The sequence below is a fragment of the Mytilus edulis genome, chromosome 5, assembly GCF_963676685.1.
Source record: "Mytilus edulis chromosome 5, xbMytEdul2.2, whole genome shotgun sequence".
NCBI classification, from domain to species: domain Eukaryota; kingdom Metazoa; phylum Mollusca; class Bivalvia; order Mytilida; family Mytilidae; genus Mytilus; species Mytilus edulis.
This window is the reverse complement of record NC_092348.1, coordinates 81,272,849-81,298,635: the sequence shown is the minus strand read 5'-3', so window position 1 is coordinate 81,298,635 and position 25,787 is coordinate 81,272,849. Positions and strand designations below refer to the sequence as shown.

Below are 25,787 nucleotides of genomic sequence, written 5' to 3'. Positions count from 1 at the left end.
ATATAAACTAGTGCAAGCCTCTCACATTTATAATAAGTATTAAAAACTTATAAAAATTAATATAAAATATGTAAAAATGAACTATGTACTTAAATCTGAAATTTTGTAGGAAATGGTAACTTTTGACGTCATATACATGTCAAAATTGACATATTTCACCTAAAATAGATATTCCACGTTTAAAGTTTTTGGAAATGAACAGTATCATTACAAAACAAAACAATTACACACATTTCCATATTTATAAAGTATAGTTTGTAGCAAAATTTCGTTTTGATCATATCTTGCTAAATAGGTTTAATCCACCCTTTTCTTCAACAAAATATGCCTGCACCAAGTCAGGAAAATACGAAATTCGTTTAATGTGTTTGAAGAAATCAGAGCTTGTCATGAGGAAGATATATTCCTTAATTCTAAATAATTTCCAAAACTTTTGTTATAGAAAATTTCAATAACACATAATTAGTATTTTCATGTCAAAACCATAGTACTGGCTTCTGGGCTTGTGATACCCTAGGGGACTATCAGTCCACTAGCAGAGATATCGACCCAGTGATAGTAATAACATAAAATAGAGGTGAAAGATATCAAATAAATATTCATAACTTATAGGCGAGAACAAACAGACTATTTCATAAAGAAAATGCGGAAAACCAAAAAACATGAATTTCGTCAAGAATCGACTATGATCTCAGATGGTCCAGAAGAGTAAGAAAATCTTGCTCTACATATGGCACCTATTGTTTGTTCATGCAAGTACAAACTTGGTGATAAGTTTTAATCAGTAGGTCATATTTGGGAAAAAGAAGACAACAATTGAAACATATCCGGGGTCATCTGTGAAACACTGAGGCCTAGGTGGTAGAGTGGTAGAAATAGTACAACAAATGTATAACTATCAATAGATATAGGAAGTTGTGGTGTGAGTGCCAATTAGACAACTCTCCATCCAAATAAAAATTTTAAAAAAGTAAACCATTAGAGGTCAATGTACGGCCTTCAACACGGAGCCTTGGCACAAGCTGTAAAGGGCTCCAAAATTACTAGTGTAAAACCTTTCAAACGGGAAAACCAACGGTCTAATCTATATAAAAAAACGAGAAACGAGAAACGCTTATAAATTACATAAACGGACGACAACTACTGTATATCAGATTCCTGGCTTAGGACAGGTGCAAACATTTGCAGCGGGATTAAACGATTTAATGGTACCAAACCTTCTCCCTTTTTCAGGATCACCTCAGATCGCCCCCTTTTTTAAGGATTTGTGTTGCTTAGTTGTTAGTTTTGTATGTTATGTCGTGTGTACTTTAATTGTCTGTTAGTCTTTTTTTTTAGCCATGGCTTTGTTAGTTAATTTTCTATCATGAGTTTGACTGTCCCTTTAGTATCTTTGCCCCCCTTTTGAATATTAATCTGTCCTTAAAGTCTTATCATGCACAATCGTTATGTTATAAATGAGATATTTAAACAACCTGTGGTGTGGCAGATGTTATTTCACTAATGATAAATTAGACTTTAAATAGACATAAGAGTGCACGTTGCACAATTAGACCGTTCTGCATCCGGCACGAAAGGTATTACGCAATCCTTAATGCTGTCGGCTTCCTTCTTATACACAGATGACAAACACTTTGATTCTTCAAAGGCTATATTAATAACACAGTGAATCTATTTTTTGTTTAAACTGATAATGATGTAAATAATGTACCTTGTCACTTAAAGTCTTGTAAAAAGAATATATAGATAGCTTATTAAACAAAAAACTCTAATTTCCTAATAATGGATTCATGTTCCGAACAAAAACAAACAAACAATTGTCAGAATAAATTAATATAATCATTTCAATGAAAACAATTGATGTATGTGGCCCCTTAGTAAGTATTGTATTGTATAATACCAGTTAAAAGTTAGAACAGAGAAGGCCACGATGACAGGTTGGAGTGATTTCCTTCTCCTGTGCTTTTTGTTTAATCCGACATGGACTCGTATGTATTTTTTTACTTTTATATTTTTTTAATGGTTATTTTATTTGTAGACAAACTATGTCCATTTCAAACGAACTATAAGAATTATTATCTTTTTATTATTTTTTTAGTATTTTTATAGTTTTGATTTTTGTTTTGTCTATTTCAATAGTATTTCTGTGTTATTTGTCAAATCTTAACAGCATTGCTTAATCAATAATGTGGATTCATTTTATTCTTTTGATACCAATATTTCTAAATTTGGTTATAAAGTTAAACAACCAACGAATATTCTCGTCACAAGGTATACACATTTTCCATAGGTATTAATGCAGCCTTAATTAAACTTCGAAATCAAATATTAACGGAATTATATCTGTCCCTTAACCCACGAAAAGTGAAAACTACGAAAATAAATGAATCCACAGTTATAGAAAAATGTTGTCTGTTCATATTTGAAGTAGGATTTTTTATGAACGTCCCTTTTGTATCTTTCGCTTCTATTTTGTATCGTTTTCGAAGTTCATATCATTATTTTTTTTTGTTTTAACTTAGTTACTAATCTAAAGCTATAACATTAAGCTTATAGCTACATCTTTCACGAACAATGTACTTTGATATATTAGTAATTTCGGAACAGGGTGTCTTAAAGATAAGTTTTACTGTATGAGTGTTAGTTAATCACGGAATTTATAACATACACATTTAAATACAAATCAGCTAAATTTTTAATTAAAAGGATTCGTAGTTGATCGAAATGCTAGGGACTTCATAGTTGATCCTAACACCAGACGAGGTATACAGAGCGATGTATACATTGTCAGCAATAGGGCCAACATTAGAATTCACCATGATGGAGATAGATACAAAGTCAGGAGAAGATTAACACCAGGTATGTTATATTCAACTATAATGACGGTTGTTGCATATTCATATCAAGATCGATGCAAATCTTTTATGTATTATTATCATTACTTTTTTGGCGTATTATTCTCTTCATTACCTTCCTATTTATCATTGTGTTTTGTATACATATTTAAATATATGAGATTCGATTAGCCCTTTTTTCAAACGGTAGCAATTACTGATTGTAGTCTGATTAGATAACATCAGATAAAACATCATGCTATGCAGAGTGGATAATTGATACAATTTTTCAATTCAAAGAGAAACAATTGATCACTTAAATGAATATTATCATTAGAAGAGAAAATTCATAACAAGGTTCAAAATGAAAAGTAAAACAAGTAAAACTATGTTCATGCAACTATCAAATTTAGGAAAAATAAAATTTTAAAAACCAACATCGCGTTATAACTTTGTGATTAATGAATTGTAACATTAAAATTGAATTAAAAAATCAGTGAAAGGGGAAAAAGCCAATATTCGCTGAATATTTCGGTGGAATGTTTCATTTTCCTGTGCCAATTGCTTTCATTGATTGGTTTTATTCTTTTTTATTTTCTAGACGGGCTAAGACCTTCTCTTTCTGCAGCTGGAAAAACAGATGTCACAAAAGTTGCCCTCTCAGGAGATGGAAGTATAGGTACCTATAATCAACGAAGGTTAAATGGGGGAAATAGGAACGAACAACCCATCCCAAATGACAGAAACATGGATGTTCAAATCGTTTCAAATGACGACTTTATCAAAAGGAAAACTAATAATAAAGGGAGAAGTGACATTGAACAGCCTGTAGTAGATGACCAGTTGGGTTCTAATAATGTCGCAAATGGTGAAAGTAACGTAATTCAGTCTGCTCTTAAAAATGGTATTGTCAACGGCCATCAGGCGGCTAATATTAATGATATCGTTAGCCAGTCTACTTTTGATGGCAGTTCTGTCAACGAACAGTCAGTTTCAAATGGTGGAACGGATAATGGACTTCAAATTAAGATTAAACAACCAGGTAAGGGGTCTTTAAACTCGTAAATTAAATGAATATATATATATATATATCTATGCATTTGGATCAATGGATAGAAATTCCGTATTCATTCATACTTTTAAAACCTTTGCAATAACTACAGTTATTCTCCTGTTAACATTCGTTCGCCTGTATGTTCATATTTTCGGCTGTCCGTAACACAATATGTTGCATGTTTTTTTCAACAGCCAGTCTCATCTGGTAATTCTATATCATGTGATCAGTTTTTAGTTCCTATTATGGTCTCATTTCATTTTGGTTAAAACTTAAATATTTGAAATGTCACTTAGTCAACATCATTGACGGGGATATAATTGTTAAACACTAGTCCCAAGTACATCTTGTTGTTGGTAAATAATTGCGGTCAATCTTGTACTGTGGTAGTTACCACAATGTCCTGGTGCATATTTCACAAGGGTAAAAAACGAAACTTATTTATATATAAAAATAATGAAATATTGGTGAATATTTTACAAGTTATCGTTACTAGCATTATATTAAACACTTTTTACAACGAGGAAACATTTTGCCCTGAATGTCCATTTACCGTCATAACTAACTATGTTTACTTTTTGTAAAAGCTTGTGTCACTTTTAAGACAGACAATGTATGAACTATTGATCAACTTGTTAACATAACGTGTTGTGTCAAAGGTCAACGTCGATTTGTATGACAGGTGTCTTAAAATCATTCATTTGCAATTTTGATATGGAATTGTAATATGTTTTCAAGATGTAAAGTAATCACCAACATGACAGCTATCACTCAAATATAAATAAAAATTAGATATTTGATAAATCTGAATGATTTTATAAATATAATAATCAAAAGAAACAGGTGACGTCTTAAACTTACGGTGAGAGTTGTTTTGTTCCGTTTAGAAGGCCTCACTGTTTCATTGCTATTTTGTGGTGTTAGCTGTGCATGCACTGATTTTGTGTCGTGGATTGAAAATTCATAGCCTTTGTTGGTATAAAAATAGAATGCAGTACTTAACATGCTTTACTTAGAATCATCGTAGATACAAGAATAAAAACAAAAAGAACAAAAGACTCACCAAACAATTGATATAAATCATACAATCCCCCAACTATCGTATTTATGCAGGTTATACCATAGCAGGAGACTTATACTCTGTCGACAAGTTCGGTTATACTTCTTATGGAGATAAATTTGTACCTTTAGTTTTTGTTTCCTTTGTATATTCTTCTTCTATTAATAACACTTGAAAATCGGTTTACTAATGTTGCCTAATATATGAATTTAATACAACTAGTACAGTGATGATTAGAATAAAACAGTATGATAACATCAAATACTGACAAGTTCATATAGGTTATTTTCTATAAATGTAGTTAATTAGTTATCCTTTGTAAAACCTGTCAGATTTAAACTTTCAGTACTAATGTTTTATTTTGCTTACTTAAATCAACGAAAAGATGGAACAATTAGTTCGCCTTATTTAACCATCCAGAAATCAAGTATCACTCTTAGATTTAGGTGGTTTTTCTTTTGTTCAGTCTTTCATGTTGATTTTGTTAACTGCTTGGTTTTTTTTAACGAAACGCACGTCTTGAGTTAAAAAAAGTTTAATCCGTGTATCTATAATAAAGGAGTAGGTTCAGTAAGACCCCTTTTTGGCCCCAAAATATAACAGTTTTAGAAAATTGTGAAAATGTAATCCTTAAGCTTTATTTTGGAATGTAAAATGCTTCTGCTACATAAATATGAGCTGTTTTTGACTATACAAAGCACAAATGTCGCGCTCTAGCATCATTAAATCATGCTAAATTACTGAAATCTTCAAAATTTTAGCATTTTGGTTAATTTTAGACGGTGTCCGTCTAAAATGAAAGTGGCCGCATTCATGTTCGTTCATAATATTGTAATGTAAGTTGTATTTGATGATAATACAAAACATATATAAAGGTTGATGATGAACACGGATGCGGCCACTTTCATTATTGACAAAAACCATCTGAAAAGTGACGTTTTTTTTGCACATTTGATAATTTTTTTTATATTTAAGCTTGAATCCGAGCGTTTTAAATGACTACATCAGTTAAAATATTTCACATAAACTATTTGAATCAATTGAAATAGACACTTAAGTGTTTAAAAAGTGTCCAAAAACTTTCGTTAGATGAACCTGAAATTTGAGGCCAAGATCGGCCCTTACCGGACCTACTCCTTTAAATGATAAAAAGTAGTAATTTGATAAAATATGACAACGGATGTATTACAATTATCGTAACCGCAATCATGCCCACTCCTGAAGGTGGCCTACCGAATTAGACTTTGACTTGGATTATTCGTATATCAGAAACACGATGGTGCCATTTGCGGCATGATCTGCTAACCCGTTCAGCACACCTGAAATCAACTCCAGTTTTAATGGCTTTATGTTGTTCGGTATTTATTTTTTTGTGTGTTTTTTGTGTGCAGTTGGCTGTTGTTTGTTCTTTTACTTTTTGTTTGTTATGGCGCTGTAAATTTATTTTCAACTTATGAGATTAAATGTCCTTTTACTTTTTTTTACCTCTCTTTAAAACGGTATAGGCCTTTTAATTGCAAGTTTATTATTTACGTATCTATTTATCCACGATGCTTTTAAAGATATACAATAACTTTCGAAGTTCCAATCAAATAATCTCAATCAAATTAATCTACTAAACCTATAACGCCCTCAATAAAGTCGATTCTGTTGATCGTTGATCACATAAATCACCGATAATAAAAAAAAAATCTCCTATATATAAGAAGCTCACAATTCTATAATCTATCTTAAAAATGTTACGCAACAGAAGTAAGTTCTGGTTGATCACTAAGGTTCTATTTTCTGAAATAGATTATAGAATTAAAAAGGACTTACGGAAAAGAAAACAAAATATATAGGGAAGTTTAAGCTCTGATTCCTTTCACGGATTTGGCTATACTTTTTTTGGAACTTTTGGATTATAGCTCTACATCTTTTATATAAGCTTTGGATTTTACATATTTTGGCCACGAGCATCACTGAAGAGACATTATTTGTCGAAATGCGCATCTGGTGCAGAAAAATTGGTACCGTTAATGTTATTAACAATATGGACATTCGATGTACGCTATTTACAATTATAATGCTTCCAGATCTAGGTGGATACACATTGTTGGATGATACGCTTTTGGGGAAGAGGAGGAATCGTTCTATATGCAGGTATACTGTGGATTCATTAATGTTCGTGGGACCCAATTTGTGGGGATTTCGTGGTATCATATGAACTCCAAAAAAGAAGGTCCGGTAAGGGCCGATTTTGGCCCAAATTTCAGTTTTATCTAACGAGATATTTAGGACACTTTTTAAACACTTAAGTGTCTATTTTAATTGATTCGATTAGTTTATGCTGAAGATTTTAACTGATTCAGTCATTAAAAACGCTCCGATTGAAGCTTAAATATGAAAAACCTATCAAATATGCCAAAAAACGTCACTTTTCAGATGGTTTTCGTCAAAAATGAAAGTGGCCGCATCCGTGTTCATCCTCAACCTTTATATATGTTATGTATTATCATCAAATACAACTTGCATTTCAATATTATGAATGAACACGAATGCGGCCACTTTCATTTAAGACGAAAACCGTCTAAAATTTAACTAAAATGCTATAATTGTGAAGATTTCAGTAATTTAGCATGACTTTATGATGATAGTACAGGATGTATGTGCATTGTATTGTCAAAAACAGCACATATTTGTGTAGCAGAAGCATTCTACTTTCCAAAAAATAGCTAAAAGATTACATTTTCACAATTTTGCAAAACTGCTTAATTGTGGGGCCAAAAAGGGGTCTTACTGAACCTACTCCTTTACATTTTTAACAAAGCACAAAATTTCTATTGTTTTGAAAGCAAACTTTGGAAAAACCACGAAATCAAATACTCAATATTCCCAAAGTACAATGTTTCCTCAAACCAAGACAATTGGTACCCACGAAATTAAATGAATCCGCACTATACAAGTATAGGATAACTTTTTTAAATCATCAAATATATCAAAGGGCTGAAATTAAACAGAAAATGTAGTTAATTTAGAAATAAATGCATCAATGGGTCTTAACTTTGTACTTTATTTGGCCTTTTAAACATTATTTTATTCGAGCGTCACTGATGAGTCTTTTTAAGACGAAACGCGCGCCTGGCGTAAATATAAAATTTTGATCCTGGTATATGATGAGTTTATCTAAAACAACATCTTCTTTAATAAGTATATCTGCCGATCTTTTTAGTAAAGCAATGGTTGTCAGATAGCTGAGAAACATATCAATTGGTAATGATTTTCATATGCAATGTGTTTATTAGAAGGGACTTTTAGATGAATCAATATTTGATGTTCTTAAAAACAATTGGTTCCCCCTCAAAACACAAAAACTGGCGCAATTTTGATACTGTGAAGCACTCCATACCTTTGCAGAAAGGTTTAACATCTAATGTGCAATATTTAGTTTAAATTTTTATTAAATGACAAAGCAAATGGCAAAGTAAAATACTAGTAACAAAGTACCTAATTTAAAGGTAAATTCAAAACGGAAAGTCCCTTTAAGTTAACAAACGGTAAAATCTAAAGATCAAACACATTTAAAAAGAATGGAAAACAACTCATTATTCTTGACATGGTACAAGCATTTCCTTATGTACAAAATGGTGGTTTAAACCTCGTATTTTTTTTGTAGTCAACATCATTAAAATTAATACAACTCTTAATCATATTTGTTTTACACTGACAAGAACAATTACAGTGAGTCATAAAATCAAGATTAATGTAATATAAATAAATAAAGGCAACAGTAGTAAATAACTTGTCGAGTAGGATACATGAATATTAGAGTACAGTTCAGATCTTTTGTTGAGTAGGATCGGAAATTGACAATAGAATGGTAATGAATTAAGTAAAAGTCGAGAATAGTTTTATAAATTTATACAAGACAAACGGAATATATCATAATAAATAGAATACAATATTTGATAATAAAAAAAGTATGGCTATCAATTGGGGATAAAGTTCACACAACATAACAGACATATTGTTGGTAGTGCTGATGACAGCCGGCCTTCTCTGCAATGGTCACAACATTCGTCATGATCAAAAACAGCCTTCATATGGAAATAGTTTTCAAGAAAATGTGATCTTCATGATTTTGTAGAATTTCAAATAGCAAGACATGAATCTCTGATCATATTCTCATCAACAACTTACTTTATTAGGCAATTTATATTTTTTAATACAAACGTCAATGGTAATTTTCATAATGACTTCAGCAGCATGCATACAGCTCGAATGAGCAGGCTTGCTTGTAATTCGAGCTGAGAACGTCCGAATTAAAAACAATTATGCCAAATAATTACAAGCTTTTGAAATGTAAAAAATGTGTATACAAAACGTTATTACTGTTTTAAAGATATTGAATACAACGTATTGTGAAAAGAAAGACAACTTAAAATATAAGTATTCCCATTATTAAGTTCAACGTATTTAGCAATGAAGCTAAACATATTATTTGTATTCACTCATTTATCTTGGTAAAATTAAAATCACCTCTTCGTAAATTGTGCGGACGCCATCACAAGTTTGTTGGCCGTTATGAGATATCCTTTTCACAGTTGATACCGGATATGTTCCTTATGTCGTAACTACAATCCCGTTCCCTTTTCACGATTGTGACCTACCGAATTAGACTATTTACCGGGTTTGGAATCACATGAACAGCACGACAGGTGCCACATGTGTAGCAGGAACTACTTACACTGCCGGAATCTGATATCACCCCCAGTTTTGGTGGGGTTCGTGTTGCTGAGTTTTTCATTTTCAATAGCTCTTTTATACTTTTATTGGTCTGTTTGTCTTTTCTTTTTTAGCCATGGCATTGTCAGTTTATTTTCGATCTACGAGTTTGACTGTCTCTGCTATCTTTCGCTCCCCCTTTTTCAACCTTCTATGTAGCCTGGTATTGTAGGTTAACACCACAAAATAATTTACCGTAATAGTAAGACATTGGGTCATTTAGTCGGTACAAGGCACAACAATAATAAACAAAAGTTAAAGCAAATGACAGTGTATGCGTCGAAGAGTACTTGACTTTACAGAAGCCTTTCATATCCCAGTTTCGACGACTAAACATTTTTCGCAGCCTTATTATGTCAAGCAAAAATAACGGCGACAGTCTTGGTGTACAGACTTTATAACTAGACCTTGTTGAATGCTTGAAGATACAATTGTTCGAGTTTAAATACTTTAAAATGTTGTAAAAATATAAATTCAAAGGGGACCGTACACAGAATATACATAGTGCTTATTTGTCCTTTTTGCTAAATTGATGTGTTACGTTAAATATTTAGATTTGGTATGATTGCCAATGTAATAATTTTCCAGCTATCCGATACCTCACTCCACGATACCGCTAACCCAGTTAAAAAAAGGGACCGACATGACAAATGTTAAACATTCAAAGCAAAATTATAAAGATCTTATTTATTTACAAAATAAGGGAATGGCACAAAGAGAATTTTGGCAGGGTTCAAAATGATTACGGGCTCCATATTCTTGAACAACAGTGCAACATAAAAAAACATAAACATTTTTCTGACAAAAGAAACATGACATAGCTTGAAGTAGTGTGAGTGATTGGGTTTTCAAGTTATTTACTGATTGTGATTCATTCATTCAGTGTTTATAATAGTGTTGGTGTAAATACTTCTTACTACAATTTAAAATAGTCCAAAGCAGTTATATAAAAAATCCTGTTTGGATGATCGATTCAAACTTTGCCATCAACCGACACTTATCGATGTATTTGTTTTATATCTTTCTAATTACGTTTTCTGTGTTTCTTAAATTATTTCATGCATCCCTTAGTAACTATTTTTAATTTGAATCTTATTAATGCCTTCATTGTAAGCAAAGATGATTTTTCTTGTCTATTTGTCGTCATGATACAACGTGATATTCAAACTGTATACGTTTAGATGTAAATATAGACATGAATCCTTCAATGTGGAAAGTTATATAAACAACATTACGGTAACATAATGAACTTCCTCAAACATGGGAACGCATGCGTTTTTCCTTCACTTATTATTCTCATGCTTCTGCGTTTCTGCTTCAAGTGAGTACTGATTATGTTTTATATGCTAATGAATAGGCATGAATGAAAAGTTCTATTTTATAATTGTGATTTAAACAATCATCAAAATTATAGAAAACATAAATCATATTTAACATACAATCACTTATTAGAATATAAGAATTCAAATCATTTTTGTATTTCTTATGATTATTATCTTCAGAAATGATTATTTTCTATCACCTCTGGAAACGTTTCTCAAGCAATTTCTTTTTATCTTCGGTGTTAGATGTTAAGCATTGGGAAAACATAAACTATTTGAAATCGACCCTGCCAATCCCGCCATATATCTTTCTGTTTAAGTTATCTCTCCAGAATTAAAAAGGTTGATAACACGTACATTATTATATGTAGAGGGTAACTAAATATTGGATTTAGTCCATAACTAAATGTAATAGCGGTATCTGATAACATATGCACTTAGCAATTTGTGGAATCGTTTTTGAAATTACAACCTTTCTGAATTAAACTGTGGTTTGCGATTTTCAAGAAACGAGTAATTGTAAGAGAATAAACTAAATTGTTAAAAACAATTAAACCAAAATTTTGTTATGTTTGAATGTCGGCTTGTATGTTGTTCCGATTGGACTGCTTAAATAATTACCGTTATGAAGATCAAAGCAATCGTGACATTTTCGTTTATAAACTTGTTATTGGATTAAAATTCTAAATAAAGTTAAAGGTAAAATGTCTCTTATACTTATTATGCTTTGCAGAGCTACGTGCAAACTAAGCAAAGATTACATAAGAAATATTAAATTCGTATGAGGTGCAATAGCATTAGCATCGGCCATATTGTTTCATAAATCATAAAAGTACGAAAGTAGACAGCTAATCAAATTAAAAAAATCACCCCTATCACACTAAATTTACATTACCCCCCCCCCCCTCCACTCCCCCCCCCCCCTAAAAATACTTAGAAACCATTTACAGAAGTAATCAAAAAGGATACATGGATTTAAAAAGTACATCGTACAAACATGATAGCGCACTTTTAGAAAGTCACTTAAGAAAGTGACAAAAAGACCGCAATATTATTGTATTATTATCAAGCTATCAGGGTACTTACAACCGTTCTGTTTACACGGTAACTTTTAAAACAAACAATTTACAGTTTCTGCAGATAAATTCTGTAGGAACAAATAGCCTATAAATTGTTAAATTATTCCTTATTCTTAAAAATGAGGATGTTCATTATGTGTGCCATCGTATATAACGAACTAATGATAGTATACATGCATACCATACTGAACACATGTTTTTTATGTCCCTATAAGAAGCATACATTTATCAACTATAATTTTATAATTAAAAAAACACCGTTGTTTACTTATGATTTATAACGTCTACATGATGTGAAGACATGTATATGTTGTGCTTATTTGGATATCCAAATGTATGTAAAATTCATATCCAAATGAATTAAATATGTAAAAAATTCAATTCCATACTGGTACTCAAGAGAAATTTAGGATTGAAGTTTTATCTTTTACACTTTTTTTTTAATGAGAAACCATGGTACCTAATGTGTTTTAGTGCGATCTAGAGGTTTGATACTACTTAAAAATTTCTTAACACTATTTCACTTTTGTCTTTATATTTGTCTTTTTGTTATTGAACTGATTTATATAAGGGACTTATATTTAACGACAGTTTATTACAAATAACTGCATAGTTGAACAGCATTGAACAAATTTAAGAGATTTATTTCATATCTTTTTTATTCAAACGTTAGGTTGTTTATTGGAAGTATTGGATTTTTCTTTTTTGGATTTTTGCATTAAATCGTTTTAAAATCCAAAGACAAACATGAATTGCAGGATGTATATTTCTAGTATTCTTACAACAATTTGAAAAATATATCACAAACGACAAGGTGCCAATGTGTCAACGAACGATCACTTCTGTTGAGTATACCAATAAAGGGGTTGGCTGAGGTTTTTTAAGACAGAAATGTAAATTCATGTATATTCTTATGTCAGAAACCATTTTTTATTTTTATTTTTTATCTTTAACCAAATTCTCATGTTTGAAGACGTGTACATAAACTTTAATTGTAATTTTACTCAGTAGTACTTAACACATAACACATGAGCTACGTCGGATAGCAATAGATCTGAAAATATAAAAAAATCTGTATTTTGGGTTGAAAAAATCTCTTGGCACAGTCTGTATCTGTTTAAAAATTAAGTAGATATAAAAACCTTACGAAAGAGAAAAAAGATGATTTCTTATATCGTTATTGCATGTTTGAAAATCAATCACAGTCTTATACATGTACATTTACACGTGAACTTGCATAAGGTCGATTTCTATCCATCGCACCTCTTTCTATCCTTTGTCCCTCAAGTGTCGATTGTTTTATCACCTTACAATAATTCCAACATTTTCTCACAAAGGAGAATCAAACTGGCTTACAATTTGAAGACTGCTGCTTTCAATTATCTTTACTTGTTATCATTTCTTCTTGAGTTATTATACGATGTTTTCATGGGGAAATGAATTCGCTAAAATTATTTTAAAGCACTATAGACAACATCAGTAACCAACACCTGACGTCTAAAATAGCCAGACCTACAAACAGTGACAAAGAGTAAAGATAAACTCAAAGTCTAGGTAACCTGATTTGGTACATTCACATATTGTGATAGATTAAACATGTTTTACGCGCGCACAAACCAACCCTTTGCCAATCCAAACAATGTGTCGTAAAAATAAAATCTAAAACACATCAGGAAACCTGCACAGCAATAAGGGGGAAAATATGCTACACAATATGATAATTTAGGTCAAACTGTCTCTTTTTATGTTGCCTATCTAGAAAAAATCAGACATATCACTCGTTATAACTTCCATGAAGTCTTTTCATACATCCAATTGCCATCGGCATTATTTTTAAAAGGCAAATGAATGTCTAAAATCGTCAGAATTTCACACAAATTAACAATGTTAATGTTGTTACATCTGTTTCTTCTTATAGTTAATATTTTTTCTTCGGTTAATGTCTGTGACCCGGATTTGTTTTGCACTTAATCGATTTTATGACTATTGAACAGGAGTATACTACTTTTGACTCTATTTTTCAATTGAAATAGCTAGTCTATTAAGCATTTATGCATAAGAACAAAACATTAAAAGTTAAAAGTTAAAACTCATTTTCGATGAAACAATATTTCATTTAAGAAATAGGTGAACTCCTTCAATACAACCGAAACTTTGTTGTAAAAACATTTTTGACAATGAACATGACTTGTATTCTTTGGAACGACTGTTGCAAATTGATTTAAGCTATCATATAGATAAGCATTAGATAGTATCATATTGAAAATATTTTCAATTAACTGCATACACCATATGAGAGTTAATGACTATCACATAATTATATAACAATGAATATAATAGAAAGAGTACCAAAGAAGTAGAAAAACTTCCTTTCCACCAGTTTGCGTTAGATGTGAGACTGCAATACTTATCCTTGAATTCAGAAAAATAGATTTAACCTTAAACATTAAAATCTATACGATAACTGGTCGTTGTGAACCTTTAAACGCTTGAACATTTGGACAAACGGATTTTATTTAAGGTAGATAGGGTGTCTTCCTCCATCTTGGATTTTGAAATACAAGAAAACAAGGTCATGATAATATAGAAAATGCCATGTTTGATCATATTTATGATTGTATTTTACAAAAAAAAGATTTCTTTTGTTTGATTCATTTTTTTCCAACTTTGTAAAATAAGGGGAGGCAACTCAAATGCAAGGGCAGATAATTCAGATAGTGTTACTTTTACAATAGAATGTGTTAGGAATTTACCCATTTTTACATGTAGCAAGAAAACGAGTCCGGTGACCCCATTTTTTCTTTTTCCTATCTGAAAGCATAATATTGGAGCTATCTTCTCATATTTTATCTCAAAATTCTATGGTGCGGTTTGAATTTTATGGCGGAAAATTGGGTTTTCCATGCATAATCTATACAAAATCTTGACAATTTTGCACAACCTGTAGTGTGAAAATAATTCCGGTGACCCATTCTTTTTATTAATGTTTTTAAACAAGCAGGATATGAACTACATTTTGGCAAATTATTAAAAGATTCTATGGATTATAATTTAGCCACCCCATCTACTTTAATATAAATGTTTAATATGACTTCATTTTAATGTCATGCAATATAATAATTTGACGAAAATATGATATTTACAGATGAGCTACTGATTGAAAACAAAACTATGATAGTGTTCAAAATCTGAAATATGTGTTACCTTGTAAAAAGTAGCTTTCCGGAGCACCTGAGATCACCCCTGGTTTTTGGTGGGGTTCGTGTTGTTTATTCTTAAGTTTTTTATGTTGTGTCATGTGTACTATTGTTTGTCTGGTTTTTTTTTCATTTTTAGCCATGGCGTTGTTAGTTTATTTTCGATTTATGAGTTTGACTGTCCCTCTTGTATCTTTCGTCCCTCTTTTAGGATGAATGTATTTTGTCTTAAAAGTCAGCTTCATTATAATAACTTTACACAAACCGCACAAGTTATGAAATGTATGTGTCATTTACGATGCATGAGGAACTTCAACCTCAAAAACTAGACATTTTTATGGGATATGTAAACTTGTCTTCTTTGCAGTATATTGAGTGAATCCTAGAGACTTACGATTAGAAATACTAACAATATTATCAAGATGTAAAATATGCCTGATATTTTCCTCGATATTGACACAGATAGGCGGCTTGATACCACAATTTTTCAACTTTTCAATTGTCAGATTCTCATTTCTAAGCAGTTTCATACGCTATGGCCTGTCATATGGCGTTCACGTATGCCAATGGATACGTTACACACTCGATTTTGTACACTTATCGGACCTCAGAAGTCGATAAAACATAAAACAGATATGGTTTGATTACCAATGAGACAGATCTCGACCAAATGACAAAGATGTTGTAATGTATGACATTGCAAGAGTCGAGGTATTTTCCATATACGAAAACTAATTCACAGTTATGAGGACGAATGACTAAAATTGACTCATCATATATGTTATAGTTAGCATCGTGAACTGGTTAGCTGATACGGTTTATATTTTTCCAAACTCATTACGGCGACATGTGTTCATAATTTTGAATCTTAAGATACCAGAACAGTTGTATAGTATGTTCTTGTACTGATTGCGTCCTATTTCTGATTGTTAAATTTTGACTGAATGTGGATTCGCATTGAGGTCTTTATAATTCAGGAAGCACATACCCTGTTAACGCACTGTGTTCGCTCCTTAGTGAGTTCATGTTATTTCACCAGTTTTTGTTTTTAACTTAGGTATGTACTCTCATTCGATGAACTATATTTGAACATGGGTAATTTACTGATGCCTAAATCAAGATTCGATTTTTCAACCCTATGCCAATCTATTTTACCTTTTTACCAGGGGGGGGGGGGTCCTAAAAGAATGCTAAATTAAATTGCTATAGAATGTCAATGAATACATACTAGGTGATGGGTCTTTTCTAATATAAAGGCATACTTATACGTGCCGCTATTATGTTAAAGAAAACTTTATATGAATAAATTGTACTTTCACTGTAATAAAATGGACTGAAATATGTATGTCAATGGGTCATATCATACTTCTGTTAAGTTTATTTAAACACTATGTAATTATACTTTTACATAGATAGTGTAATGATTCGTGTTGTTTACATCTAATTAAGATGTCAATTGTATATTAAATAGCTCTGTAATACATAAATGTGTGATCATTTTCATATGATCTGTATGAGTAGTGATTTTCAAAACAAAATCAATAATTGCTTTCAAGTAGGCTTTTAAAACAGTCGAACACCTGTACCGAATTCCCTTTCCTGAATTGTGCTACTGCGAAGTTCTCAATAGCTTTTTAGAAAGGTCAATTTCTATAATCATTATAATAGAGATAGTTTGTGTGTTTTTTAGGTATCAAGAGATTACTTATTTTCAAGACAGCTGACCAATCATACGGCTATTCAGTGTGTTATCGAAATTTATTGTTAATCAGATTTTTTATTAAAACTATTTAAATCAAATTAATAGGAACGGATAACATTTAAAATTGAGAATGGAAATGGGGAATGTGTCAAAGAGACAACAACTCGACCAAATAAAAAACAACAGAAGGTCACCAACAGGTCTTCAATGTAGCGAGAAATTCCCGCACCCGGGGCGTCCTTCAGCTGGCCCCTAAACAAATATATACTAGTCCAGTGATAATGAACGCCATACTAATTTCCAAATTGTACACAAGAAACTAAAATTAAAATAACACAAGACTAACAAAGGCCAAGGGCTCCTGACTTGGGACAGGCGCAAAAATGCGGCGGGGTTAAACATGTTTGTGAGATCTCAACCCTCCCCCTATACCTCTAACCAATGTAGAAAAGTAAACGCATAACAATACGCACATTAAAATTCAGTTCAAGAGAAGTCCGAGTCTGATGTCAGAAGATGTAACCAAAGAAAATAAACAAAATGACAATAATACATAAATAACAACAGACTACTAGCAGTTAACTGACATGACAGCTCCAGACTTCAATTAAACTGACTGAAAGATTATGATTTCATCATATGAACATCAGGCACAATCCTTCCCGTTAGGGGTTTAGTATCATACCATCATAACATATATGAGAAGAACATAACCCGTGTCATGCCAACAACTGTTTTTAGAATAAATGTGTTTCGATGCAAAGACCTTATCAGTGACTCAATATTAACGCCAAAATATGCAATCTTTAATGACTTGACAACAGTATCGTAATTATATCCCTTCTTAATAAGTCTATTCAAAGGTTTTGTAAGTTTCTGAGGTGAATACTGACACCTTTGTGCTTTATAAAGAATATTTCCATAAAAAATTGGATGTGAAATACCTGAATTTGAATATATTCAAATATCGTTTAAATTCCAATTGTTATATAACCTTTTTTATCAAGGAAATAATATTGGCCCATTTTGCACTCTTAAATGTAAATCGTTAATTATGTTTCGTCTATTGTACACTGTACACCAAAAAAAATTCAAAAGATCGACATTTTTTTCTTACATGCATGAAATACATTTCAGTAATTGATCAGTCCGTACAATGACCTATAGTTGTTAAATTATCTGTCTCTTATGGATAGTTGTCTTGTTGTCAATCATACCACATCTGTTTACGATTAATTCTATTTTAAAGGGTTATAAAAAATATAGAAGTTTTCTTAAAGATGATATACTTATTTAAATTTGTAAAACAAATATAAATTAAATTGTCTTATACATCTTAGATATTTATGTTGTATACCAAGGAGGTGTTTTATTATTACATTTCAAAGAAACGAGTTCTTTTTGTTAGTTAAAATGAAATGATTGTAAAGAAAATACAGCGATAGATCACTCAATATATTACATTTTCCGAATCTATCATACTTGGCATTTGACATGATATTTAAGCACAGGATATTATCATCCAAGTGAAATATTCTCTTTTTTCAATTATCATGACCACGAAAATAATTCGGATGTGACAAATTTTACATTGGATAGAAAACTGATTAAATCATTTTCATCAGTGTCAAAGTCAGCGGTTTAATACGTTTCTAAAAATGCCTTTGTAAAATAAATTTTTGGTTTATTGACTTAACATCGACGAGCATTTATTTTCATAATGCTGTACGGCATTTGTGCAACTAAATATTCATGTTATACAATATTCATTTGTTATTTGCATAAACTGCAGCTCTTATGAATATTTTATTAATTTTACTCCCTAAACTTAAGATACAACAGCGTTATAAGTAAATTGTATGAAGCAAAATGATAAAGTCAGCTTAATAGCAGTTACTAGTAAAGTGCAATCGAATATTTTATAACAGATCATTGGAGAGTTCACTGATTTTACCCTAGAGAACCTTGAGATGAATTCGTTATTATTTTATCTATAGAACTGCGCTGTTGTTTATAAATATTAAAAGTAAATTGTGATGTTTATGTTAAGATTTTACCTCGTCATGTGATTATTTGGTTTTTACGCTCAATAAATAATTGTAGTTTCTGTCGCGTATATATGAATTTAAAAAAAAAAGCAAACTGTGATGTACTTTGAATTTACGCGGAGAATTTACATACATTACCTTATGGTCTCTATATGTTTGGCCATTAACATACAGTATCTTGTATGCCTGTTTCTGAACATCGTTTGTAATCGTCAAGGGGAAGGACTAAAACTATAAATAAGAAAGTTGGGGAAATTTTGCGATGCATTCTATTTACTTACTTCCGTGTACCGTCAAAGAATATAAAATAAATAAGTGCTTGCGGAAAACACAGACCTGTCAATGTATGCGTGTTGCTCTAATAACGATATAACTAGTTATGTTTTGTCCAAATAAAAAAATCATTGTTGATGTACGGTCCTTGGATGGTGTCAAATTTCCAACTATGACATACATAAGTATTCCATGCACCACATATAATTTGATCATGCACTATAACTCAGTACACTGTTTCATGAAATACTTTAATATAAATATCAATATATTAAATAGAAAATCAACTTAATGCAAATGTTTTTTTTATATTATCAATGCTTGAAATTTGTCTTCTTATCATATCACATGGGAATAAATTCGATGCATTTTTTCTTTCAGTTATAGATATTAAGTCCAGAGTAGAACAAGGGGATGTCCTTATCAGTAGGAAAGGTAATATATATACATACATAAATGCTAGTCAAATGCGTTTTGTTAAAATATACTTTTTTTACTTTTTTTGGTCTTTTGGAAAATGTTGCTTGTGCTGTATTTAGACCCTTCTTCCAAGAAATTCGTTTTGCATAAGCACGTTTAATAATTGCGGTTTTATCCAACGCAATCATAGATTTGAACTGTGTTTTCATTCAAGACTTGGTTGTACATATATAAATATATACATGTAAAACTTATGATTAATTGAAAAGTCATCAGTCATCATAGTAAGCTTCTCTTTCTATGTATGTATCAACTGTCATTCAAATCCACTTTCAGACACAATGTCTCATTCGGAAATACTGTGGAATCATTTATTCTCAATTTTCGAGGATTTAGGAAAATTGCATTTTTGTGGAAATTTGATTTCTTGGTTTTTTAAAAGTCTGCATATAAACATACAGCAAATTTGTAATTCGTTCAACAATTAATTTCGTAATTTTCTTGTACCCACGAAATCCACGAAAATTGGTATTTTACAATTATATTGAGTCCACAGCATTATACAATCGGTAAAATTGTCGATCATTCGTCAATACTGGTATCTAAAGATCTAAAACTGCAAAAGCATATCGCTTATGTGTTGAGACAGAATTTAAACGTATGATAATGAAATAGAAAAGAAATGATATGCGGTATCAATCCATGTCACAATGACACACCAAAAACAAAAGACAAAAAGTCAGCGCTTTATTGCTGTTTTTCCATTACAAAGTTACAAAACATATATCTGTCATTATGACGCTATTCTGAAAAAAAAAATTTCTATTACGGTACCAATTGATTAGATAGTTAAATACTGAATCATTTAATTATGGGCGACAATCTACCCTTCACAGGTATTTGTAGACATACATGCAATTCAGTTCTTGTGTTCTATAAATCTTTTAACTGAACAATCGGAAATCGAAATGTTTTATATGGGTTTGCTAAATTTGTATCATATTATTTTTGTATTGATTTCCATTTTTTGGCAGAATTTCGATAAAGACGCTCAACAGGTCTCGTGTTTATTTCAACAACCAAAACATACAGCAGGAGATACACCTTTTAATCACGAAATTAATTCAAGTGTCATTAACAGTTTAAGTAACTATATGCAAATGACAGACGCTTGACAATAAGAAACTTATATATATTAATAAGGTTTAGAGTTGTGTATGAATTTCCTTATAAATAAAATCATGATGAATTCATTAACTCAGTTATTCTTTCTTAGACATTTGGATAAATAATGAGCAATGATGGACATTTTAGTTTTTTTTATTGCAAGAAGTCAGAAATGTATTGTCAGAGATCGTATAATATAAAGGAAGCGATACGCTGCAAAATAAACAGCTTATTTAAAATCACTTGATTTTTAATAGTTGTTTTTAAAGATTTTTAGTGCATGAAAATACCAACTTATGATTTGATTCTTTCAAAACGTTGTTTTACATTTTCTTTGGAATGCTTAGAACAAAATAATTGAAAACCAAGATAAAACGTGAGATGCTTCATGTACTAAAAGGACTTAAAAAGTAGAATAACAAAAATAAACCAGGAACTCTAAGGAAAATCAAAACGGAAAGATCCTCATAATATGGCAAAATCAAACGAAAGAAAATACAATAAAATGGAAAGCATTTATCATAATCCTGACTTGCTAGAGTTATTGTATATAAATATATATACACACATAGATTGAAAGGGGGGCCTAGATAAAATGTAAGTGTACTTGTATTGTTTAAATCTGTATTATCATTGTTTGACCTCATGATGTAATTAATGAATCCAACAAATAAACTATCAATCAAAATCACTAAAGAAATTATGTTTTATTTGGCTGTAAATTTGTCATGGCATTTATTGCAAGAAAGAAACACAATCAACTTGTCAATCAAAATTTGATGACGATTGAATTACTGAAGGGCGATCCAGCAGTAACAAAGTTATATCAGGAGCCACTGGGTAGTCCATAGCAGCTTAAAGTAAATTACGCCTGTCCATTCACAATACAAAAAAGGTCCAAACTCAGTCTATTATATATGCCATGACGCTGCAGTGGTTCTATAATCATTCTTCCAAAACTGAAACGATAAATGAAAAGCAGCAGAAAATATTCATAATGGGGAAAAGGGAGGGCGGGTAAATTCTATAGCTTTGGTCAAGCTCCGTGTAAGGTTTGAATCCAAATGACCAGACCACACGAGGTAAATAGCACGGACTAACATTTCGCGGGCTAAACTAATTAGCATATTAAAGTGACCAGTATAAAATGAATCGAACACACCGTCAATTTAAATCAATAATAGGCATACCAAGTTATATAATTACAATAACTGAATTTAATTATTATTGAATAAAATTCTAGCATTTCCAAATACAACTAATTTATTGTATTAAACCTGGTTTTTTAGCTAGCTAAATATGTCACTTGTATTGGCAGCAATCTGAGAGTAAACAATCTGACATAAATAGGTAATATAGGTAAAATGTCTAAAATAAGAGTATATATATATTCACTATAAAAACTTTTAAAAAAAGCAAAATTCATATAATGTAATAGCATTAATCACTATTATTTTAGACAATGGTCGACGATTATCCAACAGAAATGGTCAGGCAAATGGTAACACAGATATGGGAAGTCAACTTAGGGAACAAATGATAGGGGGAAGTGATGGACGAGTTTCTTTAATCGGTCTCAAAGCGCAGAATCAGGGCCAAAACATAAATGATGGTGAAAATGGCCAAATGGCTGTAACAACGCCTGCCCAAAATCAAGATCAAAATGGTATGCAATTTGAAAACGTGAACAGCGGAAATGGCCAAAACGGTATGCAATTTGACAACGTTAATGGTGGAAATGGTCAAGACGGTCAAAACGGTATGCAATTTGACAACGTTAACAGTGGAAATGGTCAAGACGGTCAAAACGGTATGCAATTTGACAACGTTAACCGTGGAAATGGTCAAGACGGTCAAAACGGTATGCAATTTGACAACGTCAACAGTGGAAATGGTCAAGACGGTCAAAACGGTATGCAATTTGACAACGTTAACAGTGGAAATGGTCAAGACGGTAAAAACAGTATGCAATCTGACAACAGTGGAAATGGCCAAAACGGTGCACAAGTCGGAAATGATCAATTTGGACCACAGAATGGAAATGGCCAAACTGGTTCACAAAATGAAAATGAACAAACTGGATCAGAAAATGGTATTGATCAGTTCGCTACAAGCACAGAAACTATTCAAACAAGTCCACAGGGAAATTTAAATCCAAATGATGAGCAACAGGGTACTGACGAAACTAGTACGGAACCTTCTACTTTTTCTACTGAGTTTAGAGAGGGAGGAGATGGAGGTGAAGGAGAAACAATACCAACAACACCTCCAACTACCCCAGCAGTTCCAACAGATGTGAAAACTACGTTTATGCCTGTAACCGGTGAACAGGAACAAGAGGAAACACGTGTTACTCCAATTGATGGAGTGGACGTAACAACCACACCTCAAGACGAAACAAAGGTAGGTAAAACTAGAAGACCTAGACAACATAGAGGGGGAGAAAGAGAAGTAGAAGAAGAAGGAGGAAGGGAAGTTGATTCTAGGGAATCGAAAAAAAGTTTCAAAAAACGTCATGACGGTAGAAGAACATTTGCAAGGGATGAAGGTGATGACTGGTGGGATAGCGACAGATGGGATAGCGACATATGGGATAGCGACAGATGGGAAAGCGACAGTTGGGAGGTCAACAGCTGGGATAGTGATTCATCGGAAAGAAATGTTCTGTCAGGAGATAGACAAAGGATAGTGAACGCAGTTCAACCCTTTAGGCCGTATTTTACTTTAACGAGAGAAAACAAACTTAAACGGTCAGATGAAAGTGATAGCAGCGATTGGGATAGTGAAATATATTCCAAGGAAGACACAAATACCGATAATTATGACACACGCAAAAACCAGGTTTTGAAAGAAGAAGGAGAAAAAAGAAATATAAGAATGAAGAAAAGAGTAAATTATGAATCAAGCAGCGATGATTCGTTTTGGGATTCCTTCGAGGACAGTGACAGTGATAGCGCAGACAAGTTGAGTAAACCAGTTAAAACTAAATTGATAGACGAGAAACAAACTAACGATGAACAACCGACTGGTTTGCGGAAACCAGTTAGAAGGAGCAGAAAGGAACATCCTAGCGATAGTACAGAGTCTGATTTTTCTGATGGGGTAACTAGTTATAAAGATAATGCTCAGATAAAACAATCAAAATTTCAGGAATGGGGGGTTATGTATGACGATAGTGACAGCTGGGACGATTCTGATAGCGGATACTGGGAAGATTCAGAAAGTGGTCAGAAAAGATTTAACAAACCGGCGATAGTTCAATCAAAACCAAAATCTAATGTTATATATGATCGTAGGTCTGACAATGATGACAGCTGGTATAGCGACAGCTGGGAAGATAGCAGTGAACCTCGTCGTACATCAAATAATGTTAGAGTCATCAAACCGAGATTAACTGATAATTCTTCGCCTAATGTTAAAACCGATAATGAAAGAAAAGATTTTAACACTAATAGGTTAAGACGTGGTGACAATGATTTTAGCTGGGAGAGTGATTCTTCCTGGGAAAACGATGATTGGGAATACTATGATGATCCAGATGAGTATGAAAGTAAAGCCAAGACACAGCTGGAACCGGCAGTCACTGGTGCACCTGTTGGTAGAAATGAGATTCGGAGAAAGCAATCGTTTGTAAAACAATATGATGATGATTCAGACAACGGTAATATGAGACTTAGATTTCAAACAGTCAGAAGGAGTAATCGAGTTCCCGATGAACCTACTCGTTCAGATAGCAAAAGAAGACTTCATTTTAAATTGTCAGGTCGTGTACTTTTAAATAGACCAAATAGGAAAACAAACGATCTATTTGACGATTATGAATCCAGCGAAAACGAATCGGAATATGTTCGACCATTAAAAAAATCAAGAAGGAAATCCAGTAGGAAATCTAGTAGAAATGAATTGTTTCTCTTAGACACAACAAAATAAAAAGATATCATTGTATTGGATAATATTGCATACTTTTTAATGTATGGAATTCACCTTTTGTTATCTTTGCCTTATATTTTACTTTAAGCTGTATGATTATCAATTGTATCATTTAAAACGTTGCAATGATGTCTCATCCATATAAACATTTATTAAGTATTTAATAATATGCAAACAAGTATGTTAATTAACACTTCATCAAGATTGACTTGTAGTGCTACCTAATGTAAGTTATGCAATATTTAATCTGTAAGAACAATGGTTTGAAACATATTTTATACAATTCGAAGTATATTCAATGAAATTGAAACTTACAATATAAATGTGTTTGTTTGTAGAAAAAAAAATATTATGTAAAACATAACCATTAAGTAGTAATAAGAAGATGTGGTATGCGTGCCAATGGGACCAACTTATAAGTAAATTGTTCTTCGTATGACGTACTTGATGTTATTGAATACACACTGGTATTCAATGTATTATATGATAGCATGTGTGAAATGCAATGCTTTTAATATAGAAGCTAAATGTTAACAATTCATATTTAGTTTTGCTTGATCATCTTACTTTACATCATTTTACTGAAGTAGAATAAATCATTTATTTTTGAACAGTTTTTTGTTTTCTTCGAATATACTAGCACCTAACTATTCCTATTCCTCTTATTATTGCTAATTTGCTCAATTGAAATTCTTCCATTTGTCTTGATTCGACGTGTCGGTATATTTGGTATTCCTGATTCAAATCCAGAAATATGAAGTCCTATAAACGATGAAAAAAAATAGTAAGAAATGAAATTACACCGTTAATATCAAAACGATGCTACATGTAAATGATATTATTATATCATATATTGGAAGTGGTCTTAGTTGGATTTAAGTAAAAGGATTTTCGGCATTGATGTTCAAACGTTAATAAAAAAAACAGCCGCCGACAA

General features: G+C 31.8%; 1 protein-coding gene across 2 annotated transcripts; it reads left to right on the top strand.

Annotated features, from left to right (window-relative positions):
* The first annotated feature begins 1,848 nt into the window (after positions 1 to 1,848).
* On the top strand, positions 1,849 to 25,457 carry LOC139524564 (protein starmaker-like). 2 transcript variants are annotated; one of them, XM_071319417.1, is made up of 5 exons: positions 1,849 to 1,988; positions 2,707 to 2,859; positions 3,436 to 3,876; positions 19,715 to 19,768; positions 22,380 to 25,457. In XM_071319417.1, exons 1-5 carry the CDS (start codon positions 1,931 to 1,933, stop codon positions 24,848 to 24,850), a joined length of 3,177 nt encoding a protein of 1,058 aa, XP_071175518.1. In that variant the 5' UTR covers positions 1,849 to 1,930; the 3' UTR covers positions 24,851 to 25,457. The 2 variants fall into 2 exon arrangements, with proteins under 2 accessions (XP_071175518.1, XP_071175519.1); XM_071319418.1 differs by lacking the exons at positions 1,849 to 1,988; positions 2,707 to 2,859; positions 3,436 to 3,876 and adding an exon at positions 10,958 to 11,033.
* The last annotated feature ends 330 nt before the right edge of the window (positions 25,458 to 25,787 follow it).